General features: G+C 38.4%; 1 protein-coding gene across 1 annotated transcript in view; it reads left to right on the forward strand.

Annotated features, from left to right (window-relative positions):
- The first annotated feature begins 7,932 nt into the window (after positions 1 to 7,932).
- Positions 7,933 to 21,519, forward strand: part of LOC123757991 (CLIP domain-containing serine protease B4) — a 52,496-nt gene continuing 38,909 nt past the window's right edge. The window contains exons 1-5 of the mRNA XM_069338941.1: positions 7,933 to 8,134; positions 8,218 to 8,345; positions 14,452 to 14,524; positions 21,046 to 21,176; positions 21,274 to 21,418. Coding sequence (XP_069195042.1) covers positions 8,337 to 8,345; positions 14,452 to 14,524; positions 21,046 to 21,176; positions 21,274 to 21,418 — 358 coding nt within the window. The 5' untranslated portion in view covers positions 7,933 to 8,134; positions 8,218 to 8,336. The remainder of the gene's footprint in view (positions 8,135 to 8,217; positions 8,346 to 14,451; positions 14,525 to 21,045; positions 21,177 to 21,273; positions 21,419 to 21,519) is intronic.

Raw genomic sequence — 21,519 nt, forward strand, 5'->3', positions numbered from 1 at the left:
AAGCTGGGAACACCAATGAAATCCCATCCATTATATACAAGAGCGCCTCCCATGCCCTTGCGCCACCTATAGCTCTGCTGTTCAACAAATCCCTTGAGTGTCATACCTTCCCTGATATCCTTAAAAAAGCAAGAGTAACGCCAGTTCATAAAGGAGGTAATCCGGCAGACATAAACAATTATAGACCAATATCAAACCTATCCATACTATCAAAAATATTTGAAAAAATTATCTACTAACAGCTCTACTCCTATCTCGTAAAATTCGACATTCTTAGCCCCTGTCAGTTTGGCTTTCGCTCCCAAAAGAGTATTAACGATGCAATTATTAGTCTCCTTGATATAATTTACTCAGCCCTTGACAAAAATGAGTTTCCGATTGGACTCTTCATTGACCTGAGAAAGGCCTTTGATACTGTTAATCACAATTACCTCTTACGTAAACTCCATCATTATGGAATCCGAGGCCATGCACTGGACTATATCCAATCCTATCTTAGTGACAGACACCAATGTGTAGCCATCAATAATATAACCTCTCCCACTCTACCAATAACCATTGGAGTGCCACAGGGCAGCATCTTGGGACCTCTCCTATTTCTTATATACATCAATGATCTGCCTAATGTATCTAACATTCTGAAACCTATTTTGTTTGCTGATGATACTACCCTCATCTACTCTAACTCCAACCCACATACACTAAATAATGATGTTAATAATGAACTAAAAAAAGTCCACTTATGGATGTCAACCAACAAACTAACACTTAACATAAAAAAGACCTACTACATCTTATTTGGAAGCAAATCTACAAATGCAATTCAGCTTCAGATAGACAATGTAAACATTAGCAATAAAAATGTTGGAAAGTTTTTTGGCCTATTCCTAGACAAGAGACTCAACTTCAGCAGCCCACATACAACACATAACTAAGAAAGTCTCTAAAACAGTTGGTATATTCTCCAAAATCAGATATTATGTACCTAACTCTGCTCTTATCTCTCTATATTATGCACTAATCTATCCCAATCTTAATTATGGTATCTGTGCATGGGGTTCAACCACTGCAAACCACCTCAGGTCCATCATCACCCAGCAAAAATCTGCTATCAGAATAATAACAAATTCTGCTTTCAGACAACACTCAGCCCCTTGTTTAACTCCCTAAACATGCTAAACATATTCTCACTCCACAAATTCTCTTGTGTCAACTACATTTACAAAACCCTGTTCTTAAATGCAAATCCTTCTCTGAAACTCTCCCTGGACAGATGTAATAGGACCCAATATCACCACACCAGAAATAAATCTCTCTTTGATATCCCCAGAGTCAAACTTAATCTGTGTAAACACTCTATGCAAATAAAGGGACCCAGTCTATGGAACTCACTCCCTACTGAATTGAAAAACTGTCCAACTTTTGCGTCATTCAAAAACAATACTAAAAAGTACCTAATTTCATCTTCATAGTTTTTACCTTTTGCTTTAAAATTGCACTGTATCTATTGCTACCCAATCTCCCAATCTTTATGTACCCAATCCGAACATCTTTACCATTGTGATCATTGCTGTCTTCTTATATATGTTGCCAATCTGCTGTATGGTGTCTATTAATCTTGTTTAAATTACCAATCAAGCTGTCAATGTAATCAATCAGAGCTTTATTTTAGCAATGTGCTTTAATATACTTACTAATCTCTCTCATCTAATTTTTTTCTTGCAATGTACTAGTGGCTTTACAAGATTGTAAATACTATGCTACTGGTGTCAATTTCACTTTGCCTCAGATCTACAAGATTTTATTGAAGTTCTCGGTGTACTGCTGCTCTCAGATTGCTCATTGACAATCCAAGGTTACACTCAACGTCTCCTTTAAAGGCAGATTCTTTGGCTAACTTATCAGCTCTATCATGCATTCGGGGGCCAACATGAGATGGAGACCACCTGAAATGGACTCTGTTACCATCCTTAATAATTTTGTTGTATTTGTGTCTAGCTTCGGACACGAGCATGTTACAGTTATGTCTTAAAGAGTTGAGAACATTTAAGGATGATAAGAAGTCACTTACAATTAATGTATCAAGTTTGGAGACTTGTACACATTTCAGTGCAAGAAGCAAGGCAAATAGTTCGGTCTGAAGGGAAGAGGCCCAGTTGTTTATACGGACTCCCCACTCAAAGTACAAGCCATCGCCCATTGTCAGGTCAACTGCACTTCCAGCTGCACCCGTGGTGCGGTGTAGGGAACCATCAGTGTATATGATTTGAGAGAGAGAATGCTCTGTGGACAGAGCATCAATATGGCTTAAGGTGTTGAGCTTTACCTCAAGACGAAGCTTGGGCTGATCTCTAATTTGCTTCTTGGGTGGAAAGGGAGGGATTAAAACTGGAAAGGGTGTAACCTCCCACGGTGCAGGAAAGTGCCGTTGTTGTTTCTCTTGGTACAAATCATGAACCTGATACATTCTGAGTTGAGTTCCAGTTTTTGTTATCCATTTGGAACAATGCTGATCTTCAATAAAGAAATTCTGGAGGGCTTCTGTGCAGCAGTTAGGATGAGTTTTTTAAGCATTTTTTATACCAATTTGACAGTTAATTTCAGTAACATGATCAACAACGCTCGGAATATTAAGTTTGTTTCTCATATTAAGTATCTTTGTGGTACGAGGGTACCCAAGGATTAACCTCAAGGCTTCGTTCTGGTAACATAGGAGACATCAACCAAGCAGTGCAATCTTTTCTTCAAAAAATCTCAGCCTTTATAACACCCACTGTCCTATGCTAACGAAACAAGTCACAACTAAAAGGCTCAACAACCCTTGGCTTACAAAGGGGATACTTAAATCCATTAATAAAAAACATGACCTTGAGAAGAAGCATAGGTTAGGAATCGTCTCCAAAGATTTTTCAAAGAATTACTCATCATTGCTATCTAAAATAATTCGGAGAGCCAAAATTAAATACTACGAAGATAAATTTACCCACACAAAGGGCAACATTAAGAAAACATGGAGCACAATTTCACAAATATTGGGATCAAAGAAGATTTTAAATAACAAACCAATACTACTATCAAATAATGATGGTCAGCTTTCAGCCTCTGACACTGCTTTTGAGTTCAATAGGTTCTTCTCTTCCATTGGGTCATCCCTTGCAAATGATATTCCATCTTCCAGTACTAATATTCAGGACTATCTTACAGGTAACTATCCACAGTCTCTGTACCTAATGCCTATTAATGCCACTGATGTTACTGACATAATCCTTTCCCTTAAAACCAAGTCTAGTGCCCTTGAGGAGATACCAACTCTTATTTACAAAAAAGCCTCCAGATCTTTAGCCCCTGCTATTGCATTGCTCTTCAACAAGTCACTTGAACTCCAAACCTTTCCAGAAATTCTAAAAAAAAGCGAGAGTAACGCCTGTCCACAAATATGGTGATCTCACTGATGTTAACAACTTCAGACCTATATCAATTCTGCTAAACTTGTCTAAAATATTTGAAAAACTTATCTACAAGCAGCTTTACTCTTATCTAGCCAAACACCATATACTTAGCTCTTGTCAATATGGCTTCAGACTCCAAAAAAGCACTAACGATGCACTTATTTGTATGATTAACTTGATACATGCAGCTCTTGATAAAAATGAGTTCCCTATTGGGTTATTTGTGGACCTGCGTAAAGCTTTTGACACTGTCAACCACCAAAACCTTCTTCTTAAATTGCAACATTATGGAGTCAGAGGTCACTCCCTGCAGTACCTTAAGTCTTACCTTACTGCCAGGCTCTAATATGTTTCTGTGAATAATTCAATTTCTCCCACCCTCCCCATCAACATTGGTGTTCCCCAGGGCAGCATACTTGGCCCTCTCTTCTTTCTCATCTACATTAATGACCTCCCAAATGCCTCCCAACATCTCAAACCAATTCTATTTGCCGACGACACGACCTTCATTTACTCCAGACCTGACCCCCTTGCTCTAAATGCCACAGTGCGCTAAATAAGCTGAGCTAAATAATGTCTATCACTGGCTCACTGCCAACAAACTCACCCTCAATATTGACAACACTTTCTATATTTTGTTTGGCAATAAATCCTCAAATGAAATATATCTCAGGATTAATAATACCCAAATTTGTAACAAAGTAGATGGCAAATTCCTTGGCGTTCTCATTGACCGCAAGCTGAGTTTCAAGGGACACATTCTAAATATATCAAAAAAAGTTTCAAAAACTGTTGGCATTCTTTCTAAGATCAGATATTATGTACCTCGCCCTGCCCTGGTGACTCTCTATTACTCTCTCATCTATCCTTATCTCAACTATGGTATTTGTGCTTGGGGTTCCACTACCCAAAATCATTTACGTCCTCTAATTACCCAACACAAAGCTGCTATTAGGACAATCTCTAACTCTGGCCCCAGACATCACTCGGTACCCCTACTCAAATCTCTGAATATGTTAGATATTAAGTCACTGCACATCCTCTCATGTGTATTCTATATATATATATATATATATTGTGACGATAATCTCCTTCAAGAGATTGAGCCTGCTCTTCCCTCCATAATTACGTCTTCACAATTATATAAAAAGACTATGGAAGAAATGTCCAACAACGACAACAACACCAGCAAGGCTTGCCAGGGTGAGCAGAAACGTATGCAGCCAGCCACCTGTTCGAACTCCAACCACCAAACTACCCGTTGATCGCTACGGCTCCGCTGATTGGTCGCCGGTCTGGCTGCACCTGCCTCGCCCCCCCCAATACTACCTGATGTCTGGGGTCGCCCCAACATCAGTCCTCAGAATGTTCAGTGCTTTCGTAGCCAGCACTCCTCCCAGCTAGACGTTAGCGTGTACTGAGAGAGGTGGTGGCTTTAAGCCAATATTCCAGCACCTCCCACTTACCTTTGTGTTGCACTTCTTGTTATTTTGCCTTAACGTAACTTTTCATTGTGTCATTTAAGTATTCTTATTATTTTGATTGATTGATTTTATTATACATATTTGTTTGTGCATTATTTTCATGTTTTGATTTATTTAACGTAATTAAAATTTCATTGTTAAAGTTTTACTTGTGTTTTGTGTGTCTTCTCCTTACCTTACCACAGACGAAGTTCCAGTTTTTCTATTTTTTTTTTATAACTATGTGACGAGGCCATACCCCTAGCCTTAAACAGCCGAACACCAACGCGTTACCGTCACAATATATATATATATATATATATATATATATATATATATATATATATATATATATAAAACGCTGAACTGTAATGTCAATCCTGACCTTAAAAGCTTCCTAGAAGGTTGTAACAGATCCCATGAGCACCACACCAGAAACAAATACCTGTTTGATATTCCAAGAGTACGACTTAGTCAAACTAGAAATGCTTTACAAATCAAGGGACCCAGAATGTGGAATGACCTTCCCAATTATGTAAAAGACTGTACCTCTCCCAACCAGTTTAAGATAAAAACTAAGTACCACCTAATTAACTCCCTGTAACCTACCTCACCCCTAAATGTCAACCCATGTCTACGATTTTTAACAATGCTGTTTGTTGACTAAATTGTATTTTTGCTTTTTTTTCTGCCATGTTCCCCCCCCCCCCCGTTTTTTCATTTTTTCTGATTTTTTCACAACACAATTTATACTTTAATCTAAGTTAGTATTAAGTTTTAGTCTTAGTGTTTTTCCTGCCCGAAACGCTTTGCGTAATAGTGGCTTTAGGCATTGTATGTACTAGCTCTATCTATGAATCCATCAACTTTTGTATTTCACCTTGTATGTATGTACTTTACCTGAATAAATATTTGTACTTGTATTCTGCAATTTTTCAAGTCCTTCAAGCTTTCTTTCAGGCATCAAAGCAAGCCGAAGTGCAGCATAATCCACTAAAGATCTGATGTATGCAAGGTACATCATTTTGACAATTCTGACATTAGCACCATAGCCTGAGTGATAACCTGCAACAGCCTTAAGAGCTCTGAGCCTCTCTTTATACAGACGACAGAGTCTGAATACAACAGGACCATACAGTGGCACCTCAAGGCCAAGGTATTTGAAACTGTTTACATAGTCAAGCTGGGAGCTATCAGACAACTGCATCTTGCGAACAGCTCCTCCCTGCCTGGGTGGGCGCCGATTGTGTATCTTTGTTTTCTCTGCTGAGATGACTAATCCTAGGTCCTGACATGAGTCAAATACAGAGTTAAGAGTGTTCTGCGTGTTAGCATACCCAGTGATGAGTATCATTATATCATCAGCATAGCTAATGATGTGGACGTTGGGTTTGCTCGGTATAGAGTTTAACAGCGTGTTTATTAAGATATTAAATAAGGTAGGACTGAGGACACTTCCCTGTGGGGTACCTAGTTCAAAGTCTGTTGTTACACTCCTATGCCCCTGGAAACATACAGATGACTTCCTGTTGGATAAGTAACCCCTGATCCAAGAAAGAAGCCGACCACCAATATTCATTCTTGCAAGCTCACTCAAGATAACATGTCAATTTGCAATATCAAATACAGACTTGAGATCTAGGAAGGTGATATATGACTTTTCAGTGTACAGGGTAAGAAAGGTTGTGATGCAATGATGCACACTCCTTCCATGCCATATATCTGAGGGGATAGCATGGTTCTTATTCTATGGAGGAGACGGTTTAGGACCATTCTCTCGAATGTTTTGCAAATGCAGCTAGTAAGGTAAATTGGACAGAAAGCATTCTCTTGATTTGGCTTGGGAATTGGAATGATTATACTGTTGGTCCAAGAGATAGGAAGTTCCCCAGTAACATAGCTCATATTATACAGCTCAAGCAGGGGATTCCCTGGTACTAAAGGGAGCAGACGTAATATGTCATAAGTGATACCATCCTCACCGGGTGATGTGGCTTTACCTTTGTTTAAGGCCGCGAGTAATTCAAACTCCATAAATGGCACGTTGCATTTATCTTCCTTGTGGAGCATGAAGTCAACGAGCCTTTCTCGATCTCCGTAACCAGCATTTAATCTGAACTGTGTGTCTGGGGGAAGATTATTGAAGCTAGAGGTGGTTGCCCAAGCATCGACTAACTCGTTTGCTCTGTGTAGAGGGTGAGGGTGTGCTACTTGGCCGATCTTATCGCCTTTAATTCTGTTAATATCCTTCCATGCCTGGCTGACGGGGGTGTGAGAGTTGAGACTGTTAACAAAAGTAGCAATGCTCAAGCTCTTTCAGAAAGCCCTAGCCAAGGCGAGGGAGCACATGACAGAGCTTAGGAGAGATAACTGGGAAACTAATTAATAGCAAAGAACAATTACCCATATATTGTCACGTAGTACTATTTCAACAATTACTCACTTTTGTAATTTGATACGTAAAGATCGATTGTTGGCAGCAGCCCAGTATTTTCAAAGAAAAGTTTTGATAATTGGAAGGCTGGCAAGAATAAGTGCATGAAATAAATTGTTGAACCTAAAAGTCTTCCAGATCTTATATGTGTAGTCAATATTATTTAACACGTATTACTGAAACTGTGCAACTGTAATTGAACTCAGAATATATTGGGATCACAATATGTACCAAGATGAAGAACAATATGACACTACCCTGTCCCATGGGATTTTTTTTCGTATTATAATCCCTCCCTTTCCACCCATGAAGGAAATTTAAGACCAACCCAAACTTCGTCTAAGTCTTTATATTTATGATAATCATAGCCTTAATTGATGAAACTAGTCTAATTAATTTGCTGTGCAGGAATTGGCGATGAGGGCACTACGCATTCTTAATAAGGAATTTAGTTTAAATCATGTCGATACTCTATCATATAGTTAGTTCTAGAACATAATAAAGTTGATGCTCTGGAGATCCCTAAGAAACGTCCTGTCCCCGATAAGGCCGGATATACCGGTGTATACAGCAGCCCTGATTTCCCAGAGAGCACGGGAGACATCTCCCGTCACGCAGGGTGCAGTCGCACCTCCACAGATCTCCAGTATCAGCTCTTGATACTGGTAATGACTCAAAAGGGCCACCACTTACGTGCTATTCATGCCCGTGCCACCTTTTGGGTGGCTTAATCTTCATCAATCAATCAATCCCAGATAGTGAGTCACACAGCCCCGCTCCTGTGCGAGGTAAGTCCACTACGGGCTTGCCATATCCCGTACTGCTGGGAACTTTTTGTTCCAAGTGGCTGACTCTAAAACAACATTTCCAGTGAGTGCTCGCCAGCAGAGGAAGACAGGTCGCGCCAGTACGCCCCACGGTATGAACGCACTTGGTCGTGACAGCATCAAGTAACTGGAGCAGTTTATTGTGAAACAGTTTGAATTCGTGATGACACAGGTGTGTAAGACTAGAACTCCTGATATTTGTGTGTATTAATAAACTGGATTACTATATATAGCTAAATTTCAGAATATAATTTGTTCAGACAGTATATATCATGAATTAGTCTCATAATGAAGTGAGGAGTGTCCGCCTTGCAGGAATGCGCGCGTAACTCAGTTAGGATAAGTTCCAAGTTGGGGTCTGATCAGTAACTGTTTTACTTGTATCATTCTAAATTATACTTGCCATATAAATAATGTAACATTATGTTAATTTAATTTCCTTTGTTTGTGTTAGTAAGAATGATGTGTAGGGGTTAGGATAAATGTATGAGTAATGTTGTGTTGGCGACCTAGGGCAGCGGCCCACCTGTGTGTTGAGGTGGTGTTAGTGGAAGCTTGCAACTCAGAGAGGGTGGAGGTTTCTGAGGGCTGCATTATAGATGAGTTTAGTATTAAGTTGTAAATTTTTTTGTGACAGGGCATGTTAGGATATCTGGCAGGTATAACTTCATGTAGTGTATTTTGTGCAACCAGTCCTGCTGAAATGATAGTACCTTTTGTAACGATATGGTCGATCGTATCACTGTCATCCCCATATTCCTGTTTAGCTAGTAATTATAGTAACGAAGAGTAAACCAATTTAGCCTAACCTTCCTAACCTAATATAGTACATATATGTGCCATACTAGGCCTATGTATATTAAAGTTTGTTTTAAGCTTGATTTTTCGGACTATAAAGTGAATATAGTACCAAATTCTACTATATAATGGCCTTTTACATCAATGTATGTAATATTATGTACCTTGTTACAAAAAGTACTATCTTTTACTATAAAGTACTAAAAGTACTTACTATTAAAAGTACTTTGTATATATATATATATATACATATATATATATATATATATATATATATATATATATATATATAAATTAAATATATATATATATATATATATATATATATATATATATATATATATATATATATATATATATATATATATATATATATATATATATATATGTCGTACCTAGTAGCCAGAACTCACTTTTTGGCCTACTATTCAAGGCCTGATTTGCCTAATAAGCCAAGTTTTCATGAATTAATTGTTTTTCGACTACCTAACCTACCTAACCTAACCTAACCTAACTTTTTAGGCTACATAACCTAACCTAACCTATAAAGATAGGTTAGGTTAGGTTAGGTTAGGTAGGGTTGGTTAGGTTTGGTCATATATCTACGTTAATTTTAACTCCAATAAAAAAAAATTGACCTCATACATAATTAAATGGGTAGCTTTATCATTTCATAAGAAAAAAATTAGAGAAAATATATTAATTCATGAAAACTTGGCTTATTAGGCAAATCAGGCCTTGCATAGTAGGCTGAGAAGTGCGTTCTGGCTACTAGGTACGACATATATATATATATATATATATATATATATATATATATATATATATATATATATATATATATATATATTATTAAATATGACCGAAAAAGTAAGATTAATAATTCTAACACGAATTTTCTCAATCTTTCGTACATTTCTTTTCACTGTTGGAGGTAAATCAAAAATCAATTCTCCAAAATTCATTTTTATTTCTAGTCTGACGCGACACGAGCGCGTTTCGTAAAACTTATTACATTTTCAAAGACTTTAGTTTACAAATACACAACTGAATAGAACTTACGCATCTCCGATTTTATATCTACATTTGAGAGAGGTGGATGGGGTGATACGACAGAGTGTATCGTGATCCAGCCTGTACTCCTCTTGACATACCAGAAAATATTCTGAGGAAACTACTCCAAGCTTGTACTAAAGAGGCACCCTTCTTGAGCCCGGATGGGCACATGTATAAGCAAGTAGATGGGGTCGCCATGGGTTCTCCCCTAGGTGTCCTGTTTGCAAACTTCTACATGGGTACCATCGAGCAAAAAGTCTTAGTCGACATGAACTTGAAACCGGCCATATACTGCAGGTATGTTGACGACATTTTTACACAGGTACCTGATGTCAGACATCTGCAGGAACTGAAGGAGGCATTTGAGCAGAGTTCCGTGCTGCGTTTCACTTACGAGATGGAAAAGGATGGGAAGCTGCCCTTTCTAGATGTAACAGTCATGGAAAAAAGCGGAGGTTTCCACACTGCAGTCTACACTAAGGAAACAAACATAGGAATGTGCCTAAATGCCAACAGCGACTGCCCAGACAGGTACAAGAGGAGTGTTGTTAACGCATATGTCGACCGTGCTCTCAGCCACAGCTCAGAATGGAAGCAAGTCGACGAAGAACTCTGTAGGGTAAGGCAGGTCCTAGTCAACAACGGCTTCTCCAATGGTTTCGTCGAAGACATCATAAGAAGGAAAGTGAAACGCCATGCAACCTCTGAAGAGACAACTAACACAACACCTATACCCCCTATCAGACTATTTTACAGGAACTTCTTTTCCACAGCTCATAAAACGGAGGAAAGGGTCCTGAAAGATATTGTTAATAGAAACGTTATCCCTACAGACAAAAATCAGAGGATACAACTGACGATTTACTATAAAACCAGAAAAACGGCCAGCCTACTCATGAGAAACTCTCCAGACACAAAACAGAACGCTTTAAAAGAGACTAAAGTCGTCTATGCCTTCAAATGCCCTCTTGGGGACCGTAAGCTCCAAAAAAAACAATATATAGGCAAGACAACAACATCTCTTTCTAGGCGTTTAACGATGCATAAGCAACAGGGCTCCATTAAGGAACATATAATCTCTTCCCACAACCAAACCATCGCCAGAGAAATCCTAGTAAACAACACAGAAATCATCGATAGATACAGCGATAGCAGGCGGCTTGACGTTTGCGAGGCACCACACATCAAGAAGTCAACACCAGCAATCAACAGCCAATTAATGCACAACTATATTCTACCCACCTCAAGACTCCGCTCCAATATAGAAGCATCAAGAAATATGGACCAATAGGCTTTCTACAATCACTTCTATTCAATACCCATTGTTTCGTGTTCTGTCTTGTGTTGATGAAATTAATACCCTATTAATGCCACCTCTTATTCTGTCTTGTGTTGATGAAATTAATACCCTATTAATGCCACCTCACCCCATCCACCTCTCTCAAATGTAGATATAAAATCGGAGATGCGTAAGTTCTATTCAGTTGTGTATTTGTAAACTAAAGTCTTTGAAAATGTAATAAGTTTTACGAAACGCGCTCGTGTCGCGTCAGACTAGAAATAAAAATGAATTTTGGAGAATTAATTTTTGATTTACCTCCAACAGTGAAAAGAAATGTACGAAAGATTGAGAAAATTCGTGTTAGAATTATTAATCTTACTTTTTCGGTCATATTTAATAATATATGTCTACAGGAAAGACTGCTACCAAAATATACTAATATATATATATATATATATATATATATATATATATATATATATATATATATATATATATATATATATATATATATATACATATATATGTATATATATATATATATATATATATATATATATGTATATATATATATATATATATATATATATATATATATATATATATATATATATATATATATATATATATATTAGTATAATTTGGTAACAGTCTTTCTTGTAAACATATGTTGAAAATATGACCGAAAAGGTAAGATTAATAATTCTAACACGAATTTTCTCAATATTTCTTATGTTTCTTTTCACTGTCGATGGTAATTGAAAAATCCATTCTCCAAAATTCATTTTTATTTCTAGTCTGACGAGGCTCTTACCCCTGCGGCCCGTGTTCCCCGCAGTAAAGTACACGGGCCGCAGGGATAAGAGCCTCGTTGGACGTAGAATCACTGTTTACCAACGTACCTGTGGATGAAACAATCGGGATGATAGCGGACAGAGTGTATCGTGATCCGGCCTGTACTCCTCTTGACATACCAGAAAACATTCTAAGGAAACTACTCCAAGCTTGTACTAAAGAGGCACCCTTCTTGAGCCCGGATGGGCACATGTATAAGCAAGTAGATGGGGTCGCCATGGGTTCTCCCCTAGGTGTCCTGTTTGCGAACTTCTACATGGGCACCATCGAACAGAAGGTTTTAGTCGACATGAACTTGAAACCGGCCATATACGGTATGTTGTATGTTGACGTACATTTTTACACAGGTACCTGATGTCAGACATCTGTAGGAGCTAAAGGAGGCATTTGAGCGGAATTCTGTGCTGCGTTTCACTTACGAGATGGAGAAGGATGGGAAGCTACCCTTTCTAGATGTAACAGTCATGGAAAGGAGCGGAGGTTTCCACACTGCAGTCTACACTAAGGAAACAAACATAGGAATGTGCCTCAATGCCAACAGTGACTGCCCAGACAGGTTCAAGAGGAGTGTTGTTAACGCTTATGTCGACCGTGCTCTCAGCCACAGCTCAGGATGAAAGCAAGTCGATGAAGAACTCTGTAGGGTAAGGCAGGTCCTAGTCAACAACGGCTTCTCCAATGGTTTCGTTGAAGACATCATAAGAAGGAAGGTGAAACGCCATGCAACCTCTGAAGAGACAACTAACACAACACCTGTACTCCCCTATTAGACTATTTTACAGGAACTTCTTTTCCACAGCTCATAAAACGGAGGAAAGGGTCCTGAAAGATATTGTTTATAGGAATGTTATCCCTACAGACAAAAATCAGAAGATACAATTGACGATTTACTATAAAACCAAGAAAACTGCCAACCTATTCATGAGAAACTCTCCAGACACAAAGCAGAACGCTTTAAAAGAAACCAACGTCGTCTATGCCTTCAAATGCCCACTTGGGGACTGTAAGCCTCGAAGAACTCAGTATATAGGCAAGACAACAACATCTCTTTCCAGGCGATTATCGATGCATAAGCAACAGGGCTCCATTAAGGAACATATAATCTCTTCCCACAACCAGACCATCACCAGAGAAGTCTTAACAAACAACACAGAAATCATCGATAGATACAGCGATAGCAGGCGGCTTGACATCTGCAAGGCACTACACATCAAGAAGTTAACACCAACAATCAACTGCCAATTAATGCACAACTATATTCTACAAACTTCAAGACTCCGCACCAATATAGAAGCATCTAGAAATATGGGCCAATAGGCCCTTTGCAGTTACACACAGAGGTCACACTAACGTGATGCATCAAATGAACAAATCCACAAGGCCGTGTGTGATGATGTAAGGGCGAAGAGGGAGAACGGCCTATTGACATAGCTCGGGTGCAGGGGGGGGGGTTGTGTAAAAGCCCGGTTTGTGCCTCGGAGAGGCTACGGGATCCAGTAAGTTCAGTAGAACTCTGGTTTCAACCCTTTTAACCCTGTCGTAGCTCAGTCGATTAAGGCAGTGTCTGGGATGCTCCCGGACGCAGGTTCGAATCCTCGTCACGGCCCTTGTGGATTTGTTCCTTTGCAGTTACTTCCATTCTTCTCTTTAATTTACCCAATTTTTACCCAATGCACCGTGTTCTGTCTTGTGTTGAAAGTTTGTTCTATCTTATGTTGAAAGTTTTGTTCACCTCATCCAAAACTTTTGTAACATATCACCTCACCCAAATGCGGATATATAAGATGAAAGCTGTTTAAATGATAGCATAGTAGAACTCTGTTTAGTGTTTGCAGGTTATAGTTGTGTGTGTGTAAACTAAAGTCTTTGAAAATGTAATAAGTTATTACGAAATGCGTTCAGGTGTCGCGTCAGACTAGAAATAAAAATGAATTTTGGAGAATTCATATATATATTTTTTTTTTTTTTGTGTGTGTGTGTGTCACGTAAATCCCCTGCATAGCAGTGGAACTGCCTCTTCCACTCACCTTCCACGTCATCACACTGGAAGTCCACCTCTTTGTCAGCCAAGACCAGTCCTACGACGGATACTCCACCTGCCAATCCATTTTGCCTCCACTCCACGCTACCAAGCAGTTTTTCTACTATCCTATTCTACACAATAACACTAAACCACACCTACTTGAGGCCATATTATTCAACTCAGTTACCACTACCAAACCTGCACTAGAAATTGTATTTCAGTTGTGTAAATATTAGTCATATTAACAAATATCTGTGTGAGCAGAAGGTCCACTGCGTGCTACCAGGCTGGTGCAGCGTCCCGTTGCTGCTGCTCCTCCAGTTGACTGCTGCTCAGAGTAAGTATACTTCCTCTCTGCTTCCAGTCTTACTCTGTGTTGGGGGCGGCGGGCTTCTCATGGAGAGATTTTGCTAATGTAGGCTAATAGCTCAGCCTTATATTTCATGCTCTCTCCTGATTCCTTATATGACTAACCATCCTTTTATTTTTATTATTAACAAGCTTAGGTGTTCACAGCAATGTGCTGCTACCCTATTCTGTATGAAAGATTACAGTGTCGATAAAAAACTAGCTATTAATTCATCTAATACATGCAATAGAAATACATGGAATCATCATCTTACAGGATGGTTAATCATACATGGAATCAGGGAAGAACATGAAATGTAAGGCTGATGATATATTAGCCTCCATTAGCAAAATCTTGGTACAGCACAAGAATATCTTCCAATATTCCTGAGTGTATGAAATAATTACAGAGCTCAAAGTACCTCATACCATTTAGTCTGAAATCACTGATAACAGGGCAATCACAGATATAGTGTTTATTATTTTATTTTATTTATATACAAAAAGATACATTGGGTTTGTGAGGATACATAGCATGGTGTTTACATTCTTGTAAAGCCACTAGTACGCGCAGCGTTTCGGGCAGGTCCTTAATCTAACAGATAATTTTAAGTAGGTAAATTCTAGCAGAATGTATAAAATGATAACAGGTGCATTGCAAGAAAAAAATGAGATGAGAGAGATTAGAAGGTATATTAAAGCACATCGGTACTCTGATTGATGGCATTGACAGCTTGATTGGTAATTTAACAAAGATTAATAGGCACAATACAGCAGATTGATAGCACATATAAGAAGACAGCAATGATCACAATGGTAAAGTTGTTTGGATTAGGTACATAAAGATTGGGAGATTGGGTAGCACTAGATACAGTGCAATTTTACAGCACAAAGTAGGAGACTACGAAGATGAAATTAGGTACTTTTTGGTTCTGTTTTTGAATAAGGCAAAAGTTGGACAGCTTGTCAATTCATTAGGGAGTGAGTTCCCTAGACTAGGTCCCTTTATTTGCATAGTGTTTACATAAATTAAGTTTGACTCCGGGGATATCATAGAGATATTTATTTCTGGTGTGGTGATAATGGGTCCTATTACATCTGTCCAGGGAGAGTTTCAGAGCAGGGGTTTGCATTAAGAACAGGGCTTTGTAAATGTAGTTGACACAAGAGAATGTGTGGAATGAGTTTATGTTTAGCATGTTTAGGGATTTAAACAAAGTGGCTGAGTGTTGTCTGGAAGCAGAGTTTGTTATTATTCCGATAGCAGATTTTTGCTGGGTGATGATGGACTTGAGGTGGTTTGCAGTGGCTGAACCCCATGCACAGATACCATAATTAAGATCGGGATAGATTAGTGCATAATATGTTGGAGAGTATGTCCTGGCTCTTGCTCACATACTTTACAATTGGATTGTTCACCATTTGGGGATTCAGTCAACATACCTGCAGCCACCTGCCATAGATATCGACATCCCAGCCTAATTCTGGCAATTACAACGTCACACTCTCTTGCGGATGTTTTATGCTGCCCGTACATATAATTCTCGGTTCTAAACATGTCATAGCTCTTTATATTCGTGCTTTCTGGCCTTTGAGTGTCTTCTGTCTTCTGTCTTCCCTAATTTCCTGAAATATTGCGGTTTTTACAACAGAGATTGGAATGCCCATATCCAACTCAATTTCAGGTTAACCATCCTGTGAGATGGAGAATATTAGATGAACTTAAAGCTAGTTTTTTATCTACACTATGTAATCATTCATACAGAATATGGTAGCAGCACATTGCTGTGTATACCTAAGCTTGTTAATAATATATATATATATATATATATATATATATATATATATATATATATATATATATATATATATATATATATATATATTTTTCATTGAATATGACCGCATATTCTGTATTTATTATTTTCTGGTTTAGGGCTTCTATCCCTCTAACTATTTTCTTAGCATCAGGGCTTAATTGGAATAGGAGTTCTCCAAAACTCATTTTCGTACTTTTAAGGTGAAGAAAAGAAGTGATTTACTATAGAGTGTATTACACTTATTTGTATAATTTGCACGACGTTTCGAACCTCCATGGTTCATTCTCAAGTGAACAATCTTACAATACTAGTTGATTTTATACCCGCATTAGGTCAGGTGATAATACAATGAAGGTGAAAAACATGGGGGGGATACATAAGGGATAAACATAGGGGCTGCAGAAGGCTTATTGGCCCATACGAGGCATCTCCTATCTAAACACAAAGATTAATCCAGTGTAATTGGCCTGTTATGTTGGACATTGTCTTCTGTGTTGGCATCGATATGTTCTTGTCTTGTCCTTACTCTCATGGTGGGTAGAGTAAATAGTTCCGTGATTTGGGTGTTCATGGTAGGTCGCTCTATTCTTATGTGAATTGCCTCAAGAATTTGTAATCTTCTTGAATCTTGGGTTTTATCTATTATGCAAGTATTCTTGTTCAACATTTCTCTTGTTAGAGTAATGTCATGGGCTTGTCTCATGTGATTCCTAGGGGCACCAGATTGAAGATGGCATGTCAAACGCCTCGTCAGCTTGGTCGACGTCATACCTATGTACTTACATTGAAGGTTACATCCTTCGTGGGGGCAAGTGTACATGTATACAACGCTTGACTGCTGTAGAGGGTTCTCCGTCGGCTTCGGGCTGTTTTTGATAAGGAGTTCGGAAGTCTTCTTGGTTTTGTAGAATATTATCAGGTTTATGTTTTGGTTAGGAGTAGTGCTTTTTACTCCTTTACGGATTATTTCTTTCATTATTCTTTCCTCTTTTATATGTTCACTGTGCATGGTTGATTTGTAATATAATTTTATTGGGGGTGTTGTGGTTTCTGTTCTAGGTTCTGAATTATACCAACGGTCCAAGTGTCTTCTTATAGCAGCGTTTATTTCCGCGTTGCTATATCCGTTGTTCACCAATACCTGAGTTACTCTTTCAAACTCTCTACTCACGTTGCTCCATTCAGAGCAGTGGGTAAGCGCTCGACGAATATAAGCATTGAGAACACTGGCTTTGTATCTTTGGGGGCACTCACTTCTACCGTTCAGGCATAATCCTATGTTGGTGGGCTTGGTATATACGTTGGTGCTTAAAGAGGTTCCTGTTTTTGTTATTAGTACATCCAAGAATGGCAGACTGTTATTTTCATGTGTAAATCGGAGTACTGACTCTCTCTCTAGGTGTCTTTTTAGGTCAATTAGTTCATCTGAGTCTTTTACTATTACGAATATGTCATCTACATAACGGCAGTATACAGTTGGTTTTTGTCTGCTACTGAAGACCCTATCTTCGATGGTTCCCATATAAAAATTAGCAAATAAAACTCCTAAGGGGGAGCCCATTGCTACTCCGTCTATCTGTAAATACATGTCTCCTTGTGGACTGATGAAAGGGGCTTCCTTTGTACATGCTTCGAGAAGACTTTTCAAGTGTGGCTCAGGTATGTCTAATTTGGGGGTGCTCTCGTCTCTGTATACTCTGTCCAGTATCATTCCTATGGTTGTGTCGACTGGGACGTTGGTAAAAAGGGATTCAACGTCCAGGGAAGCGATGATTCCATCGGGCTGGGTAGATTTGATCAATTCTAGGAAATCTGCTGATGATTGTAGACTAAACTTACTTGGAGTGTATGGAGTTAGGAGTTCATTGAGTTTTTTTGCCAGGTGATAAGTTGGGGTTGGTATTTGGCTGATTATAGGGCGTAGTGGGTTACCTGGTTTATGCGTCTTAACATTGCCGTAGGCATATCCTAAGCCATATTCGCCTTGAAGTTTATTGAAATGCACACTACCTTTCTTTGCGTTGATTGCTGTAATTGTTTTGTTTACTTTCCGCTTAAGGTCTTCTACGGGGTTCCTCGTGATTCGTTGAAATTTGGAGTCGTCACTTAGGATGTCGCTAATTTTGTTCATGTATTCATGGGTAGGAATCAATACATATGCTGATGTTTTGTCGGCTTTTCTTATTGTTACGTCTTTCAGATTTTTTAGTTGTTTCGCTGCTTCTTTGAGTCGTGGGGTTAAGATTGTAGATGAATATGTTCCTCGTTTTTTCCCTGCTTCTGCAAGTAGTTCAGCTTGAAGTGTGTCCGTGGTGATGACTTTTTTGTTGTCTTCTAGCTTATGGATATCGTCCAGAAGCATTTCGATTTCCAGGCGTTTTTGATGCATCTTTGGTTTAGATAAGAATTGACAATTTAGACCAAGATTTAAGAGGTCTCGTTGGTCCTGGGTAAGATCATAAGAAGTCAGGTTAAAGTAGCCATCTTTAGGACGAGGGATTTTTAGCTGTCCACCGTTTAGGGATGTTAACTTACGGAGTGTCTTTGTTTCTACAAGAGTTTTATGTTGTTGTTTCAGGTTAAATAGTTCACTGTTGATGGTTTGCTTGAGTTGGATAGGGATGTCGTACTGGGTCCATTTGTTTAACAGATGCTCCGCCTGCTCTATAAAGGTTTGGAGGGCTTCCTTCTTCTTGTTTAGTTGATGCCGAATGAGCTCTTGCCTATACCTATAGGTAAACTTTGTATTGCGGACTGCTGGGTCATGTGGGTTTATATTGGTGTATACTGGCAGCAGGTTTTCTTTCAAACATGTTTCATTGAATATGACCGCATATTCTGTATTTATTATTTTCTGGTTTAGGGCTTCTATCCCTCTAACTATTTTCTTAGCATCAGGGCTTAATTGGAATAGGAGTTCTCCAAAACTCATTTTCGTACTTTTAAGGTGAAGAAAAGAAGTGATTTACTATAGAGTGTATTACACTTATTTGTATAATTTGCACGACGTTTCGAACCTCCATGGTTCATTCTCAAGTGAACAATCTTACAATACTAGTTGATTTTATACCCGCATTAGGTCAGGTGATAATACAATGAAGGTGAAAAACATGGGGGGATACATAAGGGATAAACATAAGGGCTGCAGAAGGCTTATTGGCCCATACGAGGCATCTCCTATCTAAACACAAAGATTAATCCAGTGTAATTGGCCTGTTATGTTGGACATTGTCTTCTGTGTTGGCATCGATATGTTCTTGTCTTGTCCTTACTCTCATGGTGGGTAGAGTAAATAGTTCCGTGATTTGGGTGTTCATGGTAGGTCGCTCTATTCTTATGTGAATTGCCTCAAGAATTTGTAATCTTCTTGAATCTTGGGTTTTATCTATTATGCAAGTATTCTTGTTCAACATTTCTCTTGTTAGAGTAATGTCATGGGCTTGTCTCATGTGATTCCTAGGGGCACCAGATTGAAGATGGCATGTCAAACGCCTCGTCAGCTTGGTCGACGTCATACCTATGTACTTACATTGAAGGTTACATCCTTCGTGGGGGCAAGTGTACATGTATACAACGCTTGACTGCTGTAGAGGGTTCTCCGTCGGCTTCGGGCTGTTTTTGATAAGGAGTTCGGAAGTCTTCTTGGTTTTGTAGAATATTATCAGGTTTATGTTTTGGTTAGGAGTAGTGCTTTTTACTCCTTTACGGATTATTTCTTTCATTATTCTTTCCTCTTTTATATGTTCACTGTGCATGGTTGATTTGTAATATAATTTTATTGGGGGTGTTGTGGTTTCTGTTCTAGGTTCTGAATTATACCAACGGTCCAAGTGTCTTCTTATAGCAGCGTTTATTTCCGCGTTGCTATATCCGTTGTTCACCAATACCTGAGTTACTCTTTCAAACTCTCTACTCACGTTGCTCCATTCAGAGCAGTGGGTAAGCGCTCGACGAATATAAGCATTGAGAACACTGGCTTTGTATCTTTGGGGGCACTCACTTCTACCGTTCCTTCTACCCTAATGCGGGTATAAAATCAACTAGTATTGTAAGATTGTTCACTTGAGAATGAACCATGGAGGTTCGAAACGTCGTGCAAATTATACAAATAAGTGTAATACACTCTATAGTAAATCACTTCTTTTCTTCACCTTAAAAGTACGAAAATGAGTTTTGGAGAACTCCTATTCCAATTAAGCCCTGATGCTAAGAAAATAGTTAGAGGGATAGAAGCCCTAAACCAGAAAATAATAAATACAGAATATGCGGTCATATTCAATGAAACATGTTTGAAAGAAAACCTGCTGCCAGTATACACCAATATATATATATATATATATATATATATATATATATATATATATATATATATATATATATATATATATATATATATATATATATATATATATATATATATATATATATTAATATATATATACGTTAATATATTTATAACATATATAATATATATGTTATAAATAATTATATAATTAATATAATAACATATATACATGTTAATATTCGCCGCTCTGACAAAAAACAAAGCATCACTGCACGGAAATATTATTTATAATTTATGTAATACAAAGTTTAATTGCGTAACTCGTTATTATAAACGTCTATCCCAAGCTCCCAGTTTTTAAGAAATGCCAATATTTCATCCTCTTTACTACGTCTAACCCATCAGGAGCTACCTGCCCTGACCAGTGCATCCCACTGGCTCAATGTCCTGAGCTGCTGCAGCTGCTGAAGAAGCCTACTCCTGAGAATCTCAGCGCTCTGCAGCGGCTCACTTGCTCCTATGAGAGAGAACCCAAGGTACATATCTCGTTTTAATGTTACAAATGCTGTGTTATTATTAATTCACAGCTTTGCTGTTTTTGTGCAACAGTACAGGAATTATTCATTCTGACAGATCTGTTGCCCCAGAAATGTTGCGCCACAACCAACGTTCTTGTTGCCAAGTAAGTGTGGTCTTGGGTCGGACCTTAGCAGAGTTTATGGAGGAACCGTGGCGCCCATTGATAGTCATCCTTGGATGGCTGTTTTAGAATACTCAGGTGAGAATGGTAATAATTATACATTTATCTACCTATTTTGCCAGTTCTAGAAAGGAGGTTTTGGTGGTATAAGTACTGAAAAGTATTGGTAGTCATAAGAA

The sequence above is a fragment of the Procambarus clarkii genome, chromosome 40, assembly GCF_040958095.1.
Source record: "Procambarus clarkii isolate CNS0578487 chromosome 40, FALCON_Pclarkii_2.0, whole genome shotgun sequence".
Taxonomy (NCBI): domain Eukaryota; kingdom Metazoa; phylum Arthropoda; class Malacostraca; order Decapoda; family Cambaridae; genus Procambarus; species Procambarus clarkii.